Genomic DNA, 26,228 nt, shown 5'->3' with positions numbered 1-26,228 from the left:
GCCTTGCTGCCTTTTCTTTTCCTATACCACAAGGTATAGAGAGCTGTTTAAATAAAATGATCAAGTGATTTAAGTTTAACTGTAATTCTTTTTTTGTTTAGTGCATAACATTTGATTAGTGAATCTAACCATTTGTATCTCTCTTTGTAGGGGTAGGGGTTGGGGGAGGTCAGGGAGGGAAGGTTTGTTAAGGAGGGAGGGAGGGAGGGGTGGGCAATTTCAGCAGGAGGGAGGGCAGACAACTGTTTACGTAAATGTTAAGGCATGTTGGTAAAATTTTCCAAATTATTATTTTTCAGAGCTCTAACTATAACCACTTTTAGATGTAGAATCCTTGTGATAATGCAATGCTAAAAATCTTTCTACAATATCTTATTTTGCTATTGAATATCTTCCCTTTTGTTGTTATTGAAAAAGTTAAAAATAAAATCAAAAGAAAAGAGAATCCCGAAAAACCTGCCTGCCAACTCCCCTAGCGGCAGAACATGTAATCTAGCCTTAGTAAAAAAAAGTATACTTTCCCATGGATTGCTATTCCTTCCTTCCCCTATCGTGACTCAGTGGCACAAGGCACTTTGCCTAGAGACGCTCCCACATTCATTCCCTGGCATCTCCAGAAAACATTCTCTGGAAGTGGGCTGAAGAAGACTCTTCCTTACTGAAAGCACTGGAGAGCCTCCACCAGCAACAGTAGACCTAGGATCCCCAAACCTTTTGAGCCTGCAGGTACCTTTAGAATTTCAACACTAGATGGTGGGTCCAACCATGAAATGGCTGCCACGAGAGGCAGAGTCAACCACAAAATCTCAGGGAAGGAGGTCACATGCAACTCTGAGAGTAACTTTTCCACATTTCAGGCAGAAGCTCAGTTGAACAGGATGCCTTTTAAGAGGAACGTATTGTTTGAAAATATTTCCTCGCATACACTCAGCTTATCTTCAGTCTTCCAATTAAGGTCCTTGTGCTGGGGTGGCAGCAGCTGCAGAAGCATCTTCCTAAAATTCTGCATAGCCAATCAGGTCTCCAATGGCCCTAACAGGAAGAAGCCCCTCTGGCCTGGCCTGCAAGTGCCCTGGTGCCCACCGGCACCACATGGGGAACCCTGGAGTAGACAGTACTGAGCTGGGTGGACCTATGGGCCAATCCTGTGGAAGTCAGCTCTGTACACTCTTACTTGGTAAACATAAATGTACAAAGTATTCGAGTACAGCTCGTGTGTCTGTCTGCCTCCTCTTTGTATGCTGGGGGCAGGAATGTGTAGCCAACTATATCAGGTTCTTGTATATATTGATCGCTGGATTTTATTGTAGAATCTGCTATGTGATTGTATTTTATGACTTTTGTACCCCGTCCTGAGCCCACTTGTGGGGAGGGCGGGTTAAACACTGAATAAACTAAACTAAACTAAAGAAGCAAACAATGCAATACACATCCATGAGACTGCCAACTCTGCAGTCAGTTGGGGGACTGTACCTTTTTCCTTTTAACAAAAGTGTACTAAGTCATCCTTATAGTAGGTAAAGGTAAAGGTGCAAGCACCGAGTCATTACTGTGCAAGCACCGAGTCTTTACTGACCCATGGGGGGACGTCACATCACGACGTTTTCTGGGCAGACTTCTGTTACGGGGTGGTTTGCCATTGCCTTTCCAAGTCATCTACACTTTACCCCCAGGAAACTGGGTACTCATTTTACTGACCTCGGAAGGATGGAAGGCTGAGTCAATCTTGAGCCGGCTACTTGAACCCGGCTTCCGCCAGGATCGAACTCAGATCGTGAGCAGAGCTTGGGCTGCAGTACTGCCGCTTACCACTCTGCACCACGGGGCTCCGTGAATCCTTATAATATAACACCCCAAATGATTATGATAAAAAGCTACACTGAAAAAAACCACTGAAATAGAATACCGTGTCAGCCCAGCAAGATTTTACTTACTTCCTTTATACCCAAAGCAGCTTACCTTCTTCTCTTCTCCATTCCATCCTCCCCAAAACAATCTTGTGAGATAGGTTAGGTTGAGTGTGCGTGACTGGCACCAGGTCACCCAGCAAGCTTCCATGGCGGAGCCGGGATTCGAATCTGGCTTTCCCAGATCCTAGCCCAACACCCCAACTACTACACCACATTGGTTTTTGGACTATTCCAGCTGGTGCAGACTCCTGTGTCCAGCCACAGCCTTCTTTTTAAGACCATATACCTGCTTGCCAAGAGGATCTTCACCATCCAGTTGCCCCATCTCAGAGCTTTCCTCCCCTTCGACTTCTTCTTCTTCCTCCTCCTCCTCCTCGTCATCATCTTCAAAACAGCCAACAGCATCTACCGTTATAAGCTCCTCTGAATCCTCTGGTCCGCCCTGCTCCTTTTCTCCTAACCTCACCTGGCCAGACACAGCAAGGAAGGAAATCACACAGAGTCCATTTGGATGACATGTTTCTCGCTCTCACTCACATTTACACACACAGCTCACTTCCAACAGTGCTGCTTTATGTGTTATAAGCAAATGGCTGCGTACACAATTCCTGCATCTACTTATGGGATTCTGGTGTGCTCACCCAAAGCAGTCCTCTCCCTTCCCCGACCAGTGAAATACACCAGCTCACATGTATGTTTCATTCCTGGTGAAATAAGTTCACCTTTGTGAATTGTACCCCTACTGTATTGTCGAAGGCTTTCACGGCTGGAGAATGACGGTTGTTGTGGATTTTCCAGGCTGTATAGCCGTGGTCTTGGCATTGTAGTTCCTGACGTTTCGCCAGCAGCTGTGACTGGCATCTTCAGAGGTAGCACCAAAAGACAGACATCTCTCAGTGTGAGAGATCCCTGTCTTTTGGTGCTACACCTCTGAAGATGCCAGTCACAGCTGCTGGCAAAATGTCAGGAACTACAACGCCAAGACCACGGCTGTACAGCCCGGAAAATCCACAACAACCATGTACCCCTACTGTTCCCTTTTCTCTATCTGGTTATAGTATTCTAAAGCATGCTTTAGAATGAACAAGGAAGGCTAGAGAATTCTGTCCCCCAACATTTCATATTTGCCACCATCACACTGCAAATCCTGGGAACAGATGACCTGAATTCTGCCAAGGGGCGCGATGCCATGCAATTCAAGGAAAACACTGATGTGAATGAACCCTAAGATTCAATATGGCTCAAGAGGGTCACCTAGAGAGTCTGGATTCTTGGACCCCACATGAGAATAACACTTTGTACTCCATTCCACATTAGGACTACCAGGACAACTTAATCCTTTTTTGACAAAGGGCAACCACTTTGGGCCAGTTTCTCTTTTTGTCATGTTAGTGCAGAGCCATTAAAATGGTGGGACCGTCCTGTAATAATTCTCTGATTGGTGGAAATAGTCTCTGACATCAGAGATGGAGCATTGCTTGGTATTGGTCAGGTCTGCTGATCAATCTCACTGGAGAGGCTGGCTTAGGTCAGACTCCATTGCCCATAAATATCTGGGAGCTCACTTTGTAACATCTGGGGACTCCAAGACCAGTGGGCCAGGAGTTAAGGACTCCTCCACTCTCTTGGTACTACAAGGAACTCTGCATATACTCTGAGGAACCTTCTACAACTTAGGTAAAGTGTGCTTAGCTGAGTTAGCTCAACACTGTTGTTTTATATGATAGACTGTGTGCTGTGTGATAGTGTGCTTTCCCCTGGATTTTGTATTTTGTCCTCCTTCCTACCTTTTGAATACACCCACCATTTCCCTTTTTTTCTAAAATAAACCTTCTTTCTGTAAAGGCATTTTTGGCTTCCTTGGTACAATCCATTTCTCTAGGATATTTCTCTGATTCTCTTCCCTACATGCCAAACCGCTCGGGCACTACCCAGTTTGCTATAAGATAGTTTTTCAGGGTTTCTACCCTGTTACTCTGTTATTTTGCTAGGCCTGAGCTGGAAGAGCTCCCCCCCCCCAGCAGATCAGTCTAGCTGTTCTCAGGAGGTACCTGAGTGGTGGCAGACAACTACTGAAGTGTTTTCTGGGGAACCCTTGGTCTAAGGCTGTCCCCAGCAAGGAAAGTTCCTTTCCCCCCTTTCCTAACAGTAACAATTGAGAGCACATTTTTGTTTGTACACATTAAGCTAAATGTCCGGTCCAGGATATATTCCACCTGTGCTGCTTGAACCCCTCTTGCCCCATGCCAACTCCAAGCCCAAGGCCATCCTGTCTCCTCAGACCTAGTTCACGTTAAACTTGTAAGGTGGTATAGGATCCTTCGAGATTTTGATTCTTCAACTCCAAAGCGAATGCAAAAGGAACCAGCAGATCGGCTCAGCTTCAGATCACAAAGGCAACTGACTACTGACCAGGCTCCCCACAGCAGAATCCAGAGATCTAACCCTGGAGAAAAAAGCTGTCAAGCAAGGCCACAAGCTGGGTAACTCAAGATGCTGTATTCTCCTGGGGTACAGCACTAGAGTCCAAACAGACCAACCATAAGGCACTCTCCCTCCCGCTATTCTCCAATCCAGAATATCTGCTCAGCACATCGCCACAGCACCCCTGGCGGCTGTTACCTCCTTGGCCTTCTGCTTGTGCTCCGTAGACTTCATATGCTCCACAAACTTGCGCGGGGTTTTGAAATGGCGGCTGCAGACAGTGCAAAATGGCCGGAGAGCACGCTTGGCAAGCTGGAGGAGGGGAGGGAGAAAAGGGTAGGAAAGGATATGGAATTTGGTCAAGCCAACGTTTGGTCAAGGCAACATTTAGGTAATGGGTTGCCTTTTAAAAGCTCAGAGATGGCCTCAGGAAGGGCTTTTTTCTGGATAAAGAGGTGGTGGAACTCAGTGGGTTGCCCTCGGAGAAAATGGTCACATGGCTGGTGGCCCCGCCCCCTGATCTCCAGGCAGAGGGGAGTTGAGATTGCCCTCTGCAGCGCAGAGGGCAATCTAAACTCCCCTCTGTCTGGAGATCAGGGGGCGGGGCCACCAGCCATGTGACCATTTTCAAGAGGTTCCGGAACTCCGTTTCACCGCATTCCAGCCTCAGGCAATCCACAATCTTTCAGCCTCAGCTTCCCGTTTGCTATATGCAGATAATAAGACTTGATTAACCAACAGGGCTGTTGGAAGGATTTACTAAGATAATGAATGGCAAGTGCTTCAAGCACTTAGGAGAAGTGCAGTATAAATGCTAAAATAGCACTTGTTTATGGAGAAACATGTATACCTGTGGTGCCCTGAAAGAGCTTACAAGCAAGCCTGTGATGTACAATTTGCAGATTCAAAGTGACAAATTACATGTTTAAGCATACAGATCCCTGGTAAGTCGGCCTAAGTTCTCAATGACTGTGCAATTCTAACCAGAGTTACTCCCTTCTAGGTCCATTGAAATCAATGGGCTTAGTAGGGTGTAACTCTGCATAGGATTGCGCTGTAATGGTTATAAACGTAGTGCCTTATGAATACACTGCGGCAATGAGCCAGCAGCCCAAGGAACAGCACCACGTCCCCTGGCTCTCCAGTCCCGGGCGGTGGCATAAGGAGGAGGATACAGAAGGGCCAACCACATGCAGGCTGAGCGTTACCAACTCTTTGCAAGTCAGGTACATTCTGAGCCAATGGCAAATTTCACCACAAGATAATCAAAAGCGTTGCGCCAAGAAAAGGCAAATCCTGTGACTTGTATAAAGCGAAAAGCAAATCTGCCTAAATGTCCCTAGCTGGCAGAATGTGTTTTGTTTCTGCTGATAACAGAGAGGGCGGCGTGTTGTAAATACGGGTTTCAACAGGCACTGAAGCCACAAGTGCTAAAAATAAACTTTTAAATTATTTCTTAAGGTGAGATCTCCAGAAAAGTCACTAGGTAATTCTTTTGCACCACATTTTCCTATGCTTTTAGACACACATCTTACACTCTCAGAGCAAGGTTTTTGTTTCCTAACTGGAGTATTTTTTAGAACTTCTGCCGCTCTTCTCACCCTCCTCCTTCCTTCTGCGGCCCCCACTCCCCGCTGGATCGGTCTTACCACAGGTCATTCGGGGCTTCTAGGATCGGAGCAGCTCCTCTGCTGGGGCCTGCTCCTTCCAAGCCTGTGGGAGTTGCTGAGAGTGTTGGGCTTCGTAACAGGCTACCACGGACTCAAAACCACACCCTCTGGTCATGGGGGGGGGGTTCCTCCCAGCCCAAAGGTTGGAGACCTCGGCAGTAGTCCACGGTTGCAGCTGTGGAACCTAGGACTACCTAGGGCTGTCGGCGCTATCGCTCGTCATCACTCCAAAGAGATGCAGAGAGGAGGGAGCGGTAGAGCCCTTCCCTTTGTCTAGGAAAGCCATACATTTATATGCCTAGCCTGAGCACTTTGGTTCAGGCTCGTGAGTTCTCACAGTCCCAGTCCTGGCTTGCCACCCTGGGAATGGAATGAACAGGCTCCTTAATTAATTGCCTCTGCAGCCTGTTGTTGCAGACCAAGAGGTCCTTGGGTGGAAGGGAGTCTCAGCTCCGGTTGCCCTCCCTGCTTTCTCAGGCTTAGTGAGGCTGAGGTCAAAGTGTGCCCTGATTGGCTGACAGTCCTAGAAAAGGTGGCTCCTCACGGCACACAGAAACACGCTCTCTCGCTTGGACACCTGGTTTGACCATTCTATCTGCAACCATTATTCTAGCAGCACATGAGAGACATTGCTCCATGTCAGGCCCTACAATTACCAGAGCTGCCTGGCATGGTTGGACTTTGTGAGTACGAGCAACCTGGAAGCCTTCAGAGAAATGCAAGTTAGCAAGCTTTTACGCCTAGTCAGATAGTTTTAGCTAAAGTTAGGTAAGCTGTTGTTATTTTATTGCCTGTTGCTTGTGCCTTCTAGTTCCTGACTTGCACACACTCTCCTGTATGAATAAACAACATTTATATTTGAGCCTGTGTCTGGAGTTTCTGACCACATGTGCTCCAAAAACAAACCTGGAGACTGGGAAGTCTCAACAAATTAAAGGACTTCAACCTTCCAGAGAGCTGCTAGGGGTCTCAGGTGGCTGGTTCAGCGCTTAAGATTGGTAGCCAGGGGTTGAACCTTTACACATAGAGCCCTACCCTCCTGCACGAGCTCAATGCTGTTCATCATCCAGAATTGTTGTGCTCTGTAGAGCGCTGCCAAAGACATCTTGCTCGGAAGGCAGGGCCGGAAAGACTGGTGGTTCCTGGGACAAGCTCCTCTCCTCCAGGATCAAAATCATCTGACTGACCCTGCCTTCAGAAAGGAGGAACTATATTCCAGAAGTAAGGACTGCCCCACTCCTAGGACCCCCAGAGAAAACAAAATGCTCCAGAATAGATCTCTATGGCTGCTGCATAAGTTCTGTTCAAGGGGGGCAATGGAAGGAGCCCAAAGGAAGGTTCTTTTAACCAGAATGAACTTTTAAGCAGTATTTTATAAAGCACTATAATTGTGCAGCAGGTCCAAGAACCAGATTATTACTCTCTCTTACCAGGGAACACAGAGATTACCAGAATAATCTAATACTTTAAGAACTGCTACGGAGATTTTTCGACTGCACAACCTCACGCATCTTCTGCTTATTCATTTACTTGGGGAATAAACAAACACCTCATGTGTGTCCCCCCCCCATTCAATCCCTCCTTGAAAATCTAAAGGAAAGAAGAAGTTGTGTCACCAGCTACCTTGTGTTCCTGAGTCCGCCGATGTTTAATCAGATCACCTGTAAAATGTAGCTGGCAGGTGTTACACCATCGCTGCTGGCTCTCTCTGCAATGCAAAGAGAATCTCAATAAAGACAGGAATACTCCAGGGCCACCTCTCCTGACCGTCTGATGTCTCTTTGTGGAGCTACTTTATCTGCCAGCTGATGGCCTGGACGCTGCACAGTCCAACAGCCCGGCTAGAACTTTTCTCCCTAAACTGCTTGTTTTGTTGTTGTTCTTTTTTACTCACAAGGTGGTTCTGTGGTTTTTGAAATGGTGAAGAACTTAGCTGACTTATGGTGACCCCTGCGGAGGTCTTCAAGGCAAGACACTAACAGAAGTTGTTTGCCATTGCTTGACTCTGCAACTCTGGTCTTCTCTGGAGGTCTCCCATCCAATTACTAACCAAGGCCAACCCCGCTTAGCTTCTGAGATCTGATGAGGATGGACTTGCCTGGGCTATCCATGTCAGGTTTTCAAACTATTGGTGGTGGAAAGTGACACTAAGCCATAGCTAATTTATGGCAACCCCTGCTGCGGTTTTCAAGGCTAAAGACTAAGAGGTGGTTTGCCTCTGCAACCTTGGTCTCTGTTGGAGGTCTCCCATCCAATTACTAACCAAAGCTCACCCAGCTTAGCTTCCAAGATCTTATGAGATCAGGCTTACCTGGGTTACCCAGGTCAGGACATCATCACTCCTACTTCTGCTGACTAAGGCTTGCCTCTAACAAGCTCCATGCAATGGACAAGATCAAAAAGCATCTTCATCAACCTCGATAGTCTGCGGAGTTTGTTCTGCTTGTTATGGGGTGGGGGGAGAGAGCTTAGAGGGATCTGGAGTACCGGGCTGCAGAAGGGATCCCTACGCATACCCGTCTTTCTCAGCCAGGGGCCTCTGCTCCTTCACCATGGGCAGCAACGAGACGAAGCAGATGTTGCTCATGTGCTGTATCTCCTGAAGTCGTTGCTGGTGTTCCAGTCCTGCCATGTGAGCCTGGAAATTCTGGCAAAGAGAGGAAGGCCATCACAGCTAGCATCTGAATCTGGAATGCCTCTTTCATTCCAGTACAAAAGAGTCCAGTAGCACCTATAAGACTAACAACATTTTTGGTATGGTATAAAAAAAAATGGTTAGTCTTCTAGGTGCTACAGGACTCTTGCTCTTTTCTACTGCTACAGACAGATTAACATGGCTACCCATCTTGATCTATCGTTTCTGCAGAAAGTGCAAGATGACCTTGGGTCCATAACCAAAGCTGGATTATTAGAACCTACATTTTTCAAAGGCCTCAAACAAAAAACAGTTCTCTGGACTTATTTCGGTTCCCAATTCCTCAGCCAGGACACTAAATCCATTACTCTCCAAGATCTAGTAACCAGCTGACTCCTAGAGTTCTTCTTTGTCAAGTCCTGATCCTGAAAAGCATGTCTACATTTCTGACAAAACAGTAACTTCAGCCCATGTGCTGCGTGCCTGTTGTTGATGCAAACACATTTAATGGTTTGCGAATAGTGATGCAAGGGGGGAGGGAAGGTAATTGCAAAGTCCTCATTAAGAAAATATGTCCTCCACCTTGTGCATGGCTGTACCTGTTGGTTGCAGCAGTTGGTCTTGCAAATGTAACAGTAGAATTTCACAGCAGACTCAGGGCTGGTCTCCGCTGTGCCCACCTCAGAGGTCCAGTGCGTGGGCTTCAGGGCCGTGGTACTGATTGCTCGGCTTTCACTGCTCTGCTGGATAGTTACTTTCAGTGACCCTGCAGAGCTAATCACCTGGGAAGACAAAAAAATGCTGATTCAAGCTATCCACCAGTATCTTCCATCAACAATTAAACCCCTTTAGCACACGAGAGAAGGAAAACTCAGGATACATCTAAACATCAGCTTTACACACAACCTACGGCAGGGGATATCATGAACACCCAGGAGCTTGGAAAATGTCCATGACATGCAGGACCATTCATCTACCAGAAGGGACAAGACTGTTGAATGAAGGGAATGGATCTCGGTGAGAAATCCCTACAGTATTTAGAAGCAAGGGAACAGACTACTGAGTAGCAGTCAGCTGCAGCATATTCAACTTTACAGACATGATCTATCAGGCAGAAACACGGGGGTGGGGATGGAGTACCGCACAACAATAGCGACAACTTAAAACAGCCTCTCCCAACCAGATCCTCCTGTCGGCTCTCTAAAATTGTCCAAAACTTTTGTAAGCCTGTCCCCAAAGGATGGGAAGAGCCAGTTTGGTGTAGCGGTTATGAGCATGGGACTCTAATCTGGAGAGCCAGGTTTGATTCCCCAATCCTCCACTTGAAGCCAGCTGGGTGACCGTGGGCTAGTCACAGTTCTCCGGAGTTCTCTCAGCCCCAACCACCTCACAGGGTGTTTTGTTGTGGGGATAATAATGACATACTTTGTAAACCTCTCTGAGTGGGCATTGTTGTCCTGAAGGGCGGTATATAAATCAAATGTTGTTGTTGTTGTTGTTATTATTATTAAAAGCTAGCGGAAGCAAGGGGAAGCCCCCCATACCCAATTCACTCTCAGTCAAAGCCTTTTTTCTCCCTGGCGAGCCTTGTAATCTTCCAGGCCCCGGAGCTGAGAGAGAGCCTAAAATGGCGGCTGGGCTGAACAACAACATCAGCATCCCTGAGGAAGAGCCCGTCTTAACCAAAAGGGACCTGCTTGAGTTTAAAACTGATTTAGAGCATGCCCTCTCATAGAAAACGATGGGTCTTTTTGAGCCTGTATTTCTCCAACTCCAAGATATAAAAGGTTCAATTAAAGAAGTAACAAAACCAGCTGATACTGCCTTGGAATTAGGTCTCACTCTCCAGGGAGAGGTGAAATACCTACAATTGTCTGAACACGCCTCCAGAAAAAAAATTATAGAGCTGGACACTAAATACCACCAAAACAACCTTAAATTTAGGGGTCTGGTTGAAAATATCAAAGGCAACGGTGAACTCTCTGACTTTCTATCATCCTGGCTCATCTCAGCACTAGACTTGGAAGACAGGGTAGCCCCCAATCATTCCCAGAGCCTACAGGGTAGACCCCCTCCTTCAAATAACAGACCTCAATTTGCAAGAGACATGATAGCTCTATTGAACACGCATTATATCCCTGACTGGGTTCATATTGAGACTGCGCACATTCTGCCAAATGACATAAAAGATGTAATCTGGATGAAATCAAAAGACAGACCCACTCAAATAACAAAAAATGAGTTTCTTAGCACCACCCTGAGAACTTGGGACAAAGTATGGAAACATCTAGCTCCTGAAATTTCACCCCTTTCATCATTCTTAGGCCAGGCATGGTTTCAGCGTGGCAAGGATGTTAAATCCTTTAAAGTATGGAAAACCCTTTACAAAACCAGATTAAGAGATATTTCTAAACACGGTAGTATTTGGGAGAAATGTTTATTAGAAAAAAAAACAGATCTTAAAATTCTGTGGTTCTAATATCTCCAGGTAAATCATTTATTAGATAACCCCAAGGTCAAGTCGGGATTCAAGCGAGACCGAACAGCATTTGAATTCCTTTTAAAACAACCTATGACACCTCACAAAGGACTAATATCCAGGATTTATAACATATTTAATTCTGTAGAAGGGAATTCATCCTTACCATACCAAAGGAAATGGAATAGAGATTGCAATATCACCTTGTTGGACATTCAGTGGGATGCCATTTGGCATGGCTGAGAGTGCGAACTGAGAGACTCTATAGGACACGTGATTATCAGTGTCAGATAACAAAAACACAATCCTCTCAATTTCAGAATACGTGTTTGTGACTGATAGGATTCTGGCCAAGAATTTAGCTCTGGGTACACTATATAATGGAAAATAAAGTAGGTAGTGGGAAAGGTTCTCCACTGTAGGTAATCCACAAATGCAGGTGCGATGATCCATAGCGATGTGAGAATAACGCCCTGCCAAAAGAGCTGTTTGCATCATCTGAAAGCGCAGAGCAGTGAAAGACACTCTGAGGTTATAATGAGAACTACTGGCTAAGTAGGGAGATCTTAAATGGTCAAATTTGATTAGTTTATACCAAGGAGCTGCCTTAGATTTTAATATTGATAGCCGATCCATCACTGCATCTGACTTGTAGATCCACTCCTTAAGTAGGAGGTTGTTGGCTGATGGTATACCTTTGGCAAATGGTGGATAGAAAGCCAGGGTGTGAGGGGTCTTTGGATAGTAAATAATTTACTGATTGGCAGCTTAAGGAGTCAGAACTGGAAAATTTGATCCTTTTCCAGTATTTTAGAACTGCAAGGTGTACCTGCGGCCTAAGGGAGGGGAGTCCTGTTTCAGCCCTCATCAGGGCAGCAGGAGCACCTTTGGGCAAAGCCAAAATCCGCCTCAAGAACTGGTTTTGGATCACCTCAAGACTGGTTAGAATGTCTTCCTTCCAACCCCACACTTCAGCTCCATATAGGAGGCATGGGAAAACATTACAATCCAATCTTATTGGAAATTGATTATTTCACAGATCCAAATTACTGGATATACTCTTCCCATGCAGCCTTCTTTAATCCTTTTAGGCCTTTGGGAAGATCTCACAGTTTCCATAATCTGGGAAAAAGCTTAACAATGCTCTCAGCTGCAAAATCATGAATAGCATCATCCTGGAAAAAAGAAAATTTGCCTTCTCTGTCAAACTGGTTTGTGAAACTTTGGGATTTCTGTATTATGGACAAAATCACAGACCACCATCAACCCTGGATAATCCACATTATCAATCAACATTCCTCAAACAATGGTTGCCTTTGTTAGACTACACATACAACACAAAACAGTCAGTTATTCTCGATTCATTTATATACAATTTTACAGCACTGTCAGAGCCAATTTGGTGTACTGGTTAAGAGCGCAAGACTCTAATCTGGAGCATTGGGTTTGATTCCCAACTCCTCCGCTTGAAGTCAGCTGGGTGACCTTGGGTCAGTCACAGCTCTTTCAGAGCTCTCTCAGCTCCACACACCTCACAGGGTGATTGTCCTGAGGACAATAATAGCATACTTTGTAAACTGCTCTGAGTGGGCATTAAGTTGTCCTGAAGGGTGGTATATAAATCGAATGTTGTTGTTGTTATTGTTATTATTAGTATATGCTGTTAAAGATTGTTAAATATTCTTATTGTTATTCTTATTACTGAATGTTGTTTTCCATGACAAGACTGATTTCTGTATAGTAAGCTTTTGGAAAAACTATATACATAAAACATTTTTTAAAAAACACAGAGCGTGGGGCAAGATTGACAGATACGGGTCACGCAGCTGGACTAGTTCATGGCGATTAAGTCTTGCAACACGAAATAGCCGTGATGGCTAGAAGAAACATCCAGTGCACCTTTAAAGACCAGATGCTGGGAATAAAAGCTATTTGCCTCCATACCCTGGTTTGTAGGTTTCCCAGTGGTGCCTGGCTTGCTGTTGGGAATTACTAAGTGTTTACATTCAGTCATGAAAGAGTTAAACTGTTGTTTGTGTTACTGTGTTAGAAAACGCATTTGCATGTAACCACTTAGCCATCAACTAAGGTTTCCCACCGTAGGAATGGAAGTCTCTATGCATAGTGAAGTAAGATTAGGATTTTCTCTTGGGTAACCAGTTTATTAGGGGGCAATTAACTGGAAAGAGATACTGAAGTTTTATTGCTCTTTGTTCAGTCTTGCCCAGTCTGAATCCAGTCTCTGTTTAGTTCAGAAGCTAGCACAATGCAGCCAGTTAGATATTTCTTGTTTTATTCCAAATGTAACCTTTATCCTTTTAAGTAGTAAACTTTTTTATAGAGCTAAACTCTGGGAGTGTGTGTTCTCATTGTGTCCAATGTGCAATTCTGCTACAAAATGAACATATCCTAACCCCTGCCCCTGTGTGAGACCGGAAGCTGGACTAGATGGACTTTTCGTCTGATCCGAAAAGTCCATCTAGCCCAGCTCTCCATCTCTAGACCAGCCTCTCCTTATGATCTTCTCTTCAGGGTGACTTGGGACACCACGGCACCCATCTGGAGACAATTTAAAAACAATCAGGGAGAAAGGGCTCATTTGCAATGCCACCTTTTTCTCGTGGTCTAAAGAAGCTGTGGGCTCACCTCAGATGCCTTCAGTTCCTCAGAGAAGTTTTTCTCCCTCGAAATATCTGCTGCCAAATTCTGCTTCCCGTGGTCTGCCTCTACAAAAACAAAACCTTTAAATCGTTGGCAGAAGAGCTGGGGAGAAAACATTCGTCCAGAGATCCTCTCCAGATGATTGGTGGTGGTGGTGCAAAATTCTGTCAAGTCATAGCTAACTGATGGCGATGCCTGATGGGGCTTTCAAGGCAAGAAACCAACACAGGTGCCATTACCTGCCTCTGCAACTCTTGTCTTCTTTGGAGGTCTGCCATCCAATTACTAATCAAGGCCAGCCCTGCTTAGCTTGTGAGATCTGTTGAGATCGAGCTTGCCTGGGCTTTCCAGATCAGGGCCTCCAGATGATCACACAAACCAAATAAATTCCCCAGCTCTGTTCCATGTTCCAGCTCTGCTTCTTGGGATCTTTCTAGTTAAGGGTGCTCTTGCATTGACCGTTGGCCACAGCAGGGATCAATTGATCCTACCCATCACTGAAAACAGCAAAGGTAGACCTGGCCTCCAGAGGACAGGTGTACCACCCACTGGTTAAAAAACACTTTGTGAGATACATGGATGAGTAGGAATTTGAATCAAAAGTTTATGCTACAATAAAGTTGGTTAGTCTTAAAAGTGCTACTGGACTTTACAATAATGGGAAAAGAGCCTTTTTCATGCTGCTCCAGTTGTCTTAAAGGTGCTACTGGACTCTACTCTTTTGCAACTACAGACTAACACAGCTAACTCCTCTGGATCTTTTCCAGGGCTTTTTTTCTGGGAAAAGAGGTGGTGGAACTCAAGACCACACAATGGCATCACTTTGTGTCAGCTGGAACAAGGGGGGAGTTTTTTAAAGTTTAAATCGCCCTCGGCGAAAATGGTCACATGGCCAGAGGCCCCGCCCCCTGATCTCCGGACAGAGGGGAATTTAGATTGCCCTCCGCACTGCCGAGCGGCGCAGAGGGCAATCTCAACTCCCCTCTGTCTGGAGATCAGGGGGCGGGGCCTCTGGCCATGTGACTATTTTTAAGAGGTGCCGGAACTCCACTCCACCGCATTCCTGATGAAAAAAAGCCCTGCTCTTTTCCATTATTGATACAAGTTACCAAATTCAGTTTGTTTTTTTAAAAATCAATACAAAATGTCCATTCTTGTTCTTAAAGCAGAGTTGAAGCAGCCGTTGCCCACCTGAGGAAGCGCAAGCCTCTTACCTTCCACAGGGGATTCTGCATCTTCCACTTCCTGGACGCACAGGACGTCATCAGGGATCGACTCTTCATCTCCACTAGCAGAGGGAGAGAGGAGGGGGAAAGGAGAAACCATGACTGCAAACGGCAATGTGGGGGTCTTCTTGAAAATTTTGAACTGGACAATTCTGCAGAAAATTCTCTGGAAGGTTGCCAACTGGCTGTACCCCAATTTGACTTGTTGTTTGACTTGTATTTGGTTAAGAACAGCGCATGCAGGGCTAGTTGCCCCATTTCAACAAAGTTATATGAACATACGAAGACATCTTATACCAAATCAGGCCCTTGGCGGACTAGCACAGCAATGTCTTCTCTGTCAGGCAGCAGCTCTCCAAAGCCTGATTCCGCACACGTTGGATAATGCACTTTCAATGCACTTTATCAATAGTTTGAGGTGGATTTTTTGTTCCGCACACAAAAAAATCCATTCAAAATGATCAATAAAGAGGATTGGTAGTGCATTATCCAACGTGTGCAGAATCACTCAGAAGAGTCTCAGGTCGAGAAAGGCATTTCCCAGTACTTGTGATCGCAGATCCTTGAATTGGAGATACTCTCGTACTGAATCTGAGAGCTTTCACATGTAAACCACATGTACAAACCCACAGTTCAACCTTACAATACAGAAAAGGGCAACTAAAATAGCCAGATTATATACTATTAATTGGCAGCAAACTGAGGACAGGTAAAAGGAAGCTATTCTTCGCACAACGCTTCATGAACTTACAGAATTCATCCAGCATGGGACAGAGAAGTAGTAATGTTTCCAGTTTAAGTTAAGAGGATATTTATTGTGGTTGAAACTACCCTGAAGAAAACGTCTCTAAAACGGAAAGAATAATTCCGGATTGCCCATTGCATAGTTACAAGAGAGACTAAGAGAATTCACAGAATGACTCTGGATCTTCTCTCCTTCATTGACTTCATAAATATCCATGAACTTTGATGGAATATTGGAACGTGATTGTGTTTATGGATGTGAACTACTTATTATGAATTATGCAGAATGATTTACTGCATACTCCACGGAGACTGTAAGGCACACTGGCACTTTTTGTGACATGCTTACTAATTGTATAAGATTGTGGTATTTATTCTGATATACTCGAACTGATGAGCACTTTCACTTTAAAGGTTTAGGATTCTTTTATTGTACATCCGATATACTGCTTGTTTATTTATGGTTACAAGTGGTCAGGGTTGCCTCAGGTCATGAAATTTAGATTTTTGCTATTCAAATAAGGTTTACAGACTAAATAATAAGCTCAATCATATTAGTTGTTGTGGATTTTCCGGGCTGTATCACCGTGGTCTTGGCACTGTAGTTCCTGACATTTCGCCAGCAGCTGTGACTGGCATCTTCAGGGATGTAGCACCGAAAGACAGAGATCTCTCAGTGTCAAATCATCGTTCTCCAACCGTGAAAGCCTTCGACAATATATCAACCATATTGCTTTAAGTATATTCTTATTTGGTATTTAGTTAGGTTTCATAGCTATCATCTCTATACTGACTCTTATACCGTGATTCTTTCTTTTGCATGACTAACATTGGAGACAAGAGTGTGGAGTCTTTAGTCCAATCCCACAAAATCAATCTTACACTTTGGCTTCACAGCAGATGCAGTTCCCAGCATCTATTATTACCTTTTCAGCCGCTTGCTTGCTGGCTCACCATCTGGGGAAGATTCTCTCAGAGTCTCTGAAGACATAGAAAAAAAGATTACTGCTGAGAAGTACTCTGACTCCTTCTAATGCAATGCTATTCACGGTGCATGGCAGAGGTCCATAGGGAGGCATGAACGGTTGCTTGGGGAGGCCTGTGCTCCCCTTTTGGCCCTCTGTCAAGCATCTTGCCAGACGCAAAATGACTTGGGAGATTAGGTACTCTGCAGCCATCACCAGTTAGAAGAAAATATATTAGGATGGGAAGTATCAAAATCATTGCATTTGCAAGTACATCGAGTGTGATGAAGTAGGGAAAGAACTAGGGAGACCTCGGTTCAAATCGCCCGCTTGCTGTGAATCTTACTAGGTGATCTTGGGCCAGGCCAAGCTTAACCCAAAATTGCTATGAGGATTAAATGGAGAAGGGGGGAACTTTGAGCTCCTTGCTGGAAAGACAGGACAGAAGCATAATAAGACTCCAGCTTCTGTGGACAGAACTCACTTCATTCGGGTCAGTTGCTATAAAGAAGCACGGGCAGCAGCAACACTGGCAGCAGAACTGGGTTGGTCAGCTCTGGACTCTCCAAAGGAAATTCATAGCTGGTTTAACCTCTCCCCGCCCCTCCACACACAGGTTAATCCAGAGAGGGGGGAAAACTAAGGGAAAGGTTTCTAAGCACAGTTAGATACCCTTTGCCCCAACTAAGGCAGGACAAAAAGGAATCACAGAGACTTGCAAAAATCCACTCCACTCGGGTTTTCCTCCAGGAGCTCAGGGGCATGCCTGATTACACTTCCCAGGTAAACTCGCAGGAACCCGACATGTGTCGGGCATCACATGCAGTTTAGCTCAAAGACTAGACCTACCTATGGGACAAGCAGGGGGAACGTTCAAAACAGTCCCCCCTCTACTGAAGAGGAATGAAATTCTGAACATGGGGCCATTAGAAAAAGGCACAGAAAGAAGGAAAGATAGTGTTCTCACACACAGATCCAAAGATATTTGTTCCTGCAGATTCCTCCCTCGCTGGAAAATGTCAAGCTAGCAAGCCAAACCATCTGTTGTCCAGATAGCATCCAAGTTTGAGAGAGGTTCCCCCCCGCTTTTTTTGTTGTTGTCTGTGGGAGGTGGAGAACAAGCTCAGAGAAGCTCACCGCCCTTCTCCTACCTGATGGAGAAGAGCCAGCTTGTTCAGGCCCTGTGCTGACGAAACACCCCTCCAAAAGAGGCCCTGGCTCATATGCTCCTGGAATCTGCGATGAGGAGGATGAGGAGATCGCCAAATCTGCTTCTCGCTTCCTCTCAGGAACCCTTGGGAAGTCCTACAGGCCGCAGAGAAAAAGTGTCCCAAATGTCATCAGGGGACAAAAGTCTAGCTCATTTTCTCTGATATGAGCAAGCCAGCCCAGAGGAGGAGGAGCCAAGACCCGTTTCAGGCTAGGTTTAACTAGCACCAAACTAAACACAACCCAGGAGCTGAACGTGGCATCTGTGCTTCAGGCTTCAGTTTTTGCTGCCTGACTGAGAACATAAAAACTTGAGAAGGGGGGGGGGCGTTCCTGCCACCTCTCAGGCCACCACACAACTGTGGTGGGCTGCATTTGGCTTGGTGGGACAGCAGTCATGCAGGCTGGCCTCAGAGACTTTGAAACGAGGCCCAGAAGCATTCTGCATGCAAGAACAAGACACCAAGCTTCCTGTAATTCAATAGAAAGCTGGTGAGAGAGGATGTAAACAGAGAACCAGTCTAAAGCAGCCGCTATGAATCAGGAAGTCCCCAGTTTTCTCTCCCACATTTTTTAATTCCTCCCTCCTTCACAGAGTTCTGGTTGCTGTATGGGGAGGAGGGTTGAGAGTCGGCAGTGATCAGCAAGATTTTGCGACAACAGCGCCATCCCCACAAACTCACCTTGCGAAAGGTGCGATTCTGCCTTTGAAATGGGAGGCCCGGGAAAGCCAGGCGGGTGGGCTTTAAGGAGACCCCGACGGGCGGGGGACCTAAAAGAGAATGCCTCGTAGCCTGAGGGAAGAATTGCTGCAACACAGGAGCTGCTGCCATGTTGAAGCCTCTTAAGTTACCTACGAATGAAAAAAAAAAAGCATATATCCTTTTTGTACCAGGCAGGGCCAGCTCCGCCGCTCCATGCCAGTATCCAAGCTAAGATGCACAGGAATTGCCTTCCTCAGCAGCCCGACTCAAACAGATATGATGCAGTAGTAGAACAAGAGGAAAAAGCACACACAGGCCTTCGCCTCCTCCTACACTGCCATTCCCCAAGAAGTTGCTTGAGACACTTTGAAAGTGAACTGGCTCTGGTACCGGGCAGCTGGAGGAAAAAGCAAGGACAATGGGTCAAAAAACTGATCACCTCTCTGGTGAACAAAGGAAGCCTTCACCATGAGGAAAGTGCAGCGGGCACTGCAAGAGACATCCATAAAAACCTGGCTTATTTCACTCCTGCACAGCTCAACAGAAGCAGGGCAGGAAAATGGCCTTGTGAATCATATCCCATGCTTATTGGGAAGAGAGAAACCATCTTGATTACCAGCCTCGGGAACCAAAGCATCCTGGGCCAGCCCTGCCTGTAAAGAAGCTGGGCAAACAAAGTAGTAAAGAGTCCAGTACTAAGTAGCAGGGCTCATTTCAAGGGGGAATGCACAGGAACGCAGTTCCGACAGTTCCCCAAAGAGGTCACATGGCAGGTGGCCCCACCCACCTGACTCTCGGCCATTTGGGGCCCGTTTTGGCCTGGATTGGGGCCGAAATGGCCTGGATCGGGCCTCTGACAGGTGGTGGATCACTTTCCCGCTCATCAGCGGCCCAATCCTGACCATTTTGGGCCCCTTTTCAGCCATTTTCAGCCCCTTTTTGCCATTTTGGGCCCAATTTCGGCCCTGAATGGCCAGGATTGGGTCCAAAACAGCCAGAATAGGTGATGTCAGGGGGTGTGGCATATGCAAATCAGTTATGCCAATGACACACTTCCGGTGATGGCAAGAGGCATGGTATATGCTAATGAGTATGCTAATGAGTTATGCTAATGAGTTCCTCCAGCTCTTTTTCTACGAAATGACCCCTGCTAAGTAGTAAAGAGCCCAACTTTATTGTAGCATAAGCTTTTAAGAACCACAGCTCTCTTGGTCAGAGAGCTGTGGTTCTTGAAAGCTTATGCTACAATAAAGTTGGTTAGTCTTAAAGGTGCTACTGGACTTTTTACTATTTTGCAACTACAGACTAACACGGCTAACTCCTCTGGAACGATGACCATGGGCAAACAAAGCACACGCAAACAATTCACCTAGAAAATAAAAATGTATTCATTGATTAGTGCTGTTCCATTACCATAAATCAGCAAATAATTGGGGGGGAGGGGAAAAGAGCCATAACTTTCCAAAAGGCTGAAGAATTGGACTTATGAAGAAGCAACCACAGAAAGATGCTACTTAGAATTCTTCAATGTGAACCATTCCTTGTCCAAAGAGGTGGTGGAACTCAGTGGTGGAACTCAGGACTGCACAATGATGTCACTTTGGGTCAGCTGGAACAAGAGGGGAGTTTTTTTAAGTTTAAATCGCCCTCGATGAAAATGGTCACATGGCTGGTGGTCCCACCCCCTGATCTCCAGACAGAGGGGAGTTCAGATTGCCCTCCGGTGTGGAGGGCAATCTCAACTCCCCTCTGTCTGGAGATCAGAGGACGGGGCCACCGGCCATGTGACCATTTTCAAGAGGTGCTGGAACTCCGTTCCACCGCGTTCCAGCTGAAAAAAAGCCCTGCACGGCATGAAGCTATCATTCTACGCCTAAAATTTGTTGGCTGTTTTCAGGCCACACTGCAAGCCAGTCTCTAAAACCAAGTGTATACAAACAACCTTTCTAAGGGCTTGCATCTATCTAATGTCAAAGAATGACGTAACTAGATCCAATGTGAGCGAAGGCTTCAAAACTCTAATCGCATTGGCTTTGAAGTAAGCCCCAAAGAGAATGGGATTTACTTCTGAGTAGGGAACTAAGGCTGAAGGCTGGGATGGCAACTAGGATGCATAGAGAACACAGAACAGGATAGAACAGGTTAAGAATCCAGAGAGCAGATTCAGCCATTCTAGTATAAAATGCCTGGTCGGCTCACTAAAAAGAACACCTTCATTTAGATAGGGGAAACACACACACATTACCAGTTTCCACTGCCGAAACCACAGGTTACACCACCTGCTAAATTATTTACTCTGATGTTCCTCAGATACCTAAGTACCTGGGCATCAAGTATTCTCAAGCGTAACCCAAACCCTGCTGAGTGACCGGGAAAATTCAGATGAACAGCCAGTGCGCAGATCGTTCTTTATTACAGCCGTAACGTGATTATCGATTGCATAACATCTGGACAGCAAATCAAAGAGCAAATGTTGCTATCCAATATATAAAACGAGCTATACAAGAGCATGTAAATTATAACACAGAACAGCTGTAGTGTGTAAAGAAAACTCATGAAATGGTTTTTTTAAAGAAAGGGACTACTTTCTGACAATTGTATCCGAACTCAGTGAGAGATTATATAATTTATATATATGAAAAAAGAGCCATAGATTTTGGCTGGGCTCAGTAGCCAAACATTCTTTCCAGTGGCCCTCAAAGCTCTCTCATACTGCTCCACAGAGGCAAAGTAGGGCCATCCCCTTTGTTCCAGTTAAGGAAGCCTGGCACCTTTTCAAAAGAGGAGCTCTCTACTTTCCTTGAATCACCAGTGGCTTTTTCAAACATTGTTACTTCTGTAGAGAGTCCAGTAGCACTTTTAAGACTAACCAACTTGATCATAGCATAAACTTTCAAGAGCCACAGCTCTCTTCGTCAGATGCATCTGACAAAGAGAGCTGTGGCTCTCGAAAGCTTATGCTACGATAAGGTTAGTCTTAAAGGTGCTACTGAACTCTACTATTTTGCTACTATAGACTAACATGGCTAACTCCTATGGATCTGTTACTTCTGTGGCAGAGTATATTCAAGGTGTTTCATGCTGGTTTCCAGAATTAAAATATACTGATTATCGATGCAGACTGTTTTTGCAGACTCCTGTCTGAAATCGCAGTCCAAAATGCAGAAAGTGTTTAACAGGCTACTTAGGTGCAGCAAGATCACCTCCCATAAATCCAAGCAAATAGGCCTTTTACTGCCTGTTTCCCCATAAAAATAGGAGAATTTCAGTGTTCTATCACATTCCTTAAGTTTTCAGAAAATGCTTGAGTAAGACCATACCAACTATCCGTAGCTCATCCTCACCTATGGGAAAAAGGCAGCACACACACAGGAGCATGTGGGATGGTTGACATACAATGACAAGCCACGGTTTGGTGTTACATGAATGAGCCCCAATCTTATGTATGCTTAGGGTTGCCAGGTCCCCCCAACTATTAGTAAGAGTTGGAGGTGGTGGGGAGGTGGTGACAGGCACTTACCCCTCTTCTTTCTGCATGGCACCATTTGATGATGTCACTTCTGGTGCAACTGGAAGAGACAGCACTGCACCAGGGCTGATTCTTTAAGCATCAGTCCAAAACACTTTGTGGTCCCTATGTTTTGGGCCAGTTCCTAAAGAATCAGCCCTGGCGTGATGCCGTTGGTTCTGGGTCGCATTGGAAGTGACATCATTGGCCGTGGACATGGGAGTGTTTGCATCCATGTCCCTAGCCTGCCTGCCGATGGCAGGCGATTTCCAGGTGGCTTTCCTCAGGAATCCCCGAGAGATTGTTCGCCACCGGTGGGCACCGTGGAACCCTATGCATGCTCTCCCAGTACCCACGTGCCTTCCCCTTAGTTTGATGTTACTTCTAAACTGGCAAACGATGATTTGCGTTTTCCCCCAGATTGAGGTTTTCCTGCAAAAACATGCTCAAAGAAATTTAGAAGGAAAAAACTGGCTGAAATACCAGAGGCCCACAAAGATGACCTTGAACGGTGACTAGAGGTGTGTGATCTGTGGCCAGAGTTCAGAAAAAAGCTGGATTTTAACCCATCTGGCTAAAGCCAACTTTCCCGGATAAAATTAGAGAATCCCAGATCCAATCTGAGACCCTGGTCCAGGTAAATCCAGAAATTACAGCTTCAGCCTCTTGGCTAGCTGTTTCCCTTGCCATCTCCTGCATTTTTTCCAAGAGGAAAGTGGGAGAGGCGGGAGCGAGGGAAAAGTGAGTGGCCAATCCGTGCAGGAGCTCTCCTTGTCAGCCTGGCTTCTGTGAGTGACACTGGTTCAGTTGGGTTAAGTTTCAACAGTGTCCCTTGCTTTGGTTTGGTTTAAGTGGAATTCTCAGTTTTGATATGATTCTCTGGTATGATGTTGGTCCTCTTGCTTCACTTTAGTTCTGGGGAGATTTCATTCCCTTGCTTCACTTTGGTTCTGTTGGACTTTCTCTGGATTGAGCTTGCCCTTGGGAATGTGCCTCTAGTCAGTGGCAGCCTTGCCTGTGTTTTTTGGCCTGAAAGCCAGCTTTAACTTTTTCCCCACCATGGGAAACAACGGAGAGTGGCTGTGGACAGCTTGTTCAGGCGGCACTTGGTGGGGGGGGGGGCTCAGTTTGGTTCTATTTTGCTTTCTCTAGATTGAGCATGCATTTGGGAGTGTGCCTTTGTGCAGTGGTAGCCTTGCCTCTGTGATTTTTTTGCCTGAGAGCCAACTTGGAAATATTTCCTCCACAGGAAACAATGGAGAGAGGCTGGGGGCACTTTATCCAGGGGCCCATAGAATTGGACCCTGGGGTCAAATGTTCCTGAAACTTGGGGAGTTTTTAGAAGACAGGAATAGGTTCTCTGAAAAATTGGTGGAGTTTGCTTGAAAAATGCCCCCCAGATATCCCCCCAAAAGGTTTCCCCATGAAGAATAATGGCTGGATAAATCTGAGATTCTCTAATCTGTCCATACTGGATCAGAGAATCTTTCTCGTATTTCAGGAAACCTAGATTTTTTGGGGATTCCTGAAACCCAGATCCAGATTTTATTTTTTGTAGATTTCATGCTGGCAAACATCATTTCCCAGAAACCCAGCGCTTTCATCATATCACAGAGTACTGCGGGGTGGGGAGGGTCATTCCTTCCCTCTTAGGCACAAGAAACGAACCCTTCCTAAAGTCTTCTGGCACACAGAATACAAGGCATGGCCAGGGTCAGACCACACACTTGGGGAAGGCTGGAAGCAGTGGGACAGAGAGAGCCACACTGCTTAGGACTTCCTCTAAAGCCCACTGTGAAGTAGCAGCCCCTGTCCTCGCCTCCTCCCCCAAAGGATGGCTAGTGAACCGAGTCAAAATTGGCAAACCATTCAAAGATAGAAATCATGTTTAATTTGGACCCCATTGTTCTGCACATGTGGAACACTTATTCTGTATGCATAGGAGGATCTTGGATCTTGACTATACACCTTACATTATAACAAAGCAACACATACCAGAATGTTTCATATAAACAAATACGTTCATATTTTGTATCTTAGTTTGTATTTACCCCCAATGATGAGTTGTGTATTTGAAGTAGGTTGGTTTACTTGGCCTGACATTTCCACATGAGAAAACACACAAGGCACATCAAAATCCCTTATGGTAGGCCTATTCCATAGACTCCACTGAGAAATTGCACGGAGCGAGCCCTGCTGATTTCCAGTCGTTGTAGAATTGTTGGCACAGCAAAGATTCTCAGATAATCTCAGAGTCTCTCTACAGAAGACATCTTACACTCAAGTGAAAGGTTGTACACTTGTTCTCCCATTGTGAATAATCATGCACTACTATGGAGACAGAGTACACTCGAATATAAGACCACACAGAAAGTAAGTCACTTGAGCGCCGCGTGTAAGATGTCTTGTGTAGAGAGACTCTCATCCACAGACAGTTGCTAAGTACAGGATCTTCCCCTGCTCTCCATCAAATGATTTACTAGTTGTACGACTTAGCGCAGTAAACTGGAAAAGCAGCTCTTCAAAAAGCCCCCCCCCCCGGGATTTGCCATCAACCAAGACCCAACCAGATAACTATCAATTACAGAGGTCAGAATGCCCTCCACAAAGCTGAGGATCTTTTCTACAGTGTCCCTTAAGAGAATTCCTTGCCTGGAGAGGCTCTAATGGAATCACGCCTTGTCTCCGCTTCTGGAACCTCTGTTGTTTCAGTTCAGTCCATTGAGCCTTCATTCAGATGATCCACTGCAGCGATGACTTCAATTTTTCATTTGTTTAAGTTATAAGACTTCGGATTTTTAGCTGTGTAAATATTTTTAAACACCTAGGGGGACACTTTACAGAACACCAGTATGTAAATACTGTCAGTGTAGCAAATATACTTGGGTGGGGATAGCATTCCCAAACATTTTAGTGTGCAAGGCTTCACCAATTCATCTCAAGCCAAAGGAAGAAACGAAAGAAGCATAAAGGCGGGCGGCAATCTGTACCTTGCATCTGCTGCACAAGCAGGGCTCGCTGAAGCATCGGGTTGGCATTGAGGAGTGACGCTTGATTGGCGGCTCGCAAGTTCAGCATCGACTGCTGCTGGGGTGATGTCACGCCCCTAGGGAGGAGGGGGGAAAAAACACGTTTCCACATAAGGGACAAGGCAACAAGGAAATCTCCTTCCTGAGGACAGAGTAAGCCCACTTCCTTTTCAAGCAACACAAGATCAGGACTGGCTTTGGGCACCGTAGCACTGGAGCAAGCCTCTCTTGAACAGCAGGTGTGAGAATATAGGTTTCCTATGCTGCTTTTCTAATGGAAATGGTACTTGAGGCTGCTTATAAGGCACCCAAATAAATGACAACACTCAGAGACATCAAAATCAAGGCTGCGGGACATGATCTTGAGCATTTGCAAAGGCCCATTCCCCAGCACTGGCTGATAGCCACAACTGTCTCCCTACACTCCCAATCTTTCTGTTTCATTTTGCAGGCATGAATCCTACCATCTTGCGCATGGGATGATCATTCACAGCGTTGTGAATGAGAGAAAAAGAGGCACGTTGGTTGGGGAACCTGGAGCGCGGAAACTCCCAGTGCCTTCTTTGCATGGAGGGCTGATCCCACACCACTACAATTATACCCTGCCTTTCTTCCATGGAAGTCAAGGTATGGATCTCTCAGGTGGTCTTCCAGCAAATCACCAATTTAAAAATGTTTTATCACCCATCGTTTCTCGTGGACCAAGTGACAGACAAAGCTATTCAACGGTTGACCCCGGAACTGCAAAGCCTGGAGGTCTAGCCTTCCTGCCTGGCTTGCCCGCACGAGCACCTAACGTATCTTCCTCACCTCCCGCCCCACCTCGTGGAATTAAGGGCCAAACTACAAGTGACGAATGACACAGGTTGGACACTTGTCAGCTTCCCTCAAGTTTTGATGGGAAATGTAGGCATCCTGGTCTTGGATCTTGGCTCTCCGACTGCTGTCCAACGGACTTTTCAACTGTCACTTGTCCAACATTCCGCCAAGATGCCTACATTTCCCATCAAAACTTGAGGAAAGCTGACAAGTGTCCAACCTGTGTCAGGCGTCACTTGTAGTTT

The 26,228-nt window shown here is 45.8% G+C and overlaps 1 protein-coding gene across 2 annotated transcripts in view; it reads right to left on the bottom strand.

Annotated features, from left to right (window-relative positions):
* Positions 1-26,228, bottom strand: part of CIZ1 (CDKN1A interacting zinc finger protein 1) — a 43,385-nt gene that overhangs the window by 11,137 nt on the left and 6,020 nt on the right. For both annotated transcript variants that reach the window (XM_054997920.1, XM_054997921.1), the window contains exons 2-12: positions 25,126-25,241; positions 18,607-18,776; positions 17,866-18,019; positions 16,676-16,730; positions 14,994-15,067; positions 13,765-13,844; positions 9,239-9,421; positions 8,521-8,651; positions 7,628-7,712; positions 4,533-4,646; positions 2,197-2,376 (exon numbers count right to left, since the gene is read on the bottom strand). In XM_054997920.1, the coding sequence (XP_054853895.1) occupies positions 2,197-2,376; positions 4,533-4,646; positions 7,628-7,712; positions 8,521-8,651; positions 9,239-9,421; positions 13,765-13,844; positions 14,994-15,067; positions 16,676-16,730; positions 17,866-18,019; positions 18,607-18,776; positions 25,126-25,241 (1,342 nt within the window). The remainder of the gene's footprint in view (positions 1-2,196; positions 2,377-4,532; positions 4,647-7,627; positions 7,713-8,520; positions 8,652-9,238; positions 9,422-13,764; positions 13,845-14,993; positions 15,068-16,675; positions 16,731-17,865; positions 18,020-18,606; positions 18,777-25,125; positions 25,242-26,228) is intronic.

Source organism: Eublepharis macularius, chromosome 14, assembly GCF_028583425.1.
Source record: "Eublepharis macularius isolate TG4126 chromosome 14, MPM_Emac_v1.0, whole genome shotgun sequence".
Classification (NCBI taxonomy): domain Eukaryota; kingdom Metazoa; phylum Chordata; class Lepidosauria; order Squamata; family Eublepharidae; genus Eublepharis; species Eublepharis macularius.
Note: the sequence above shows the minus strand (reverse complement) of the source record. Positions and strands in the feature narration are given on the sequence as shown.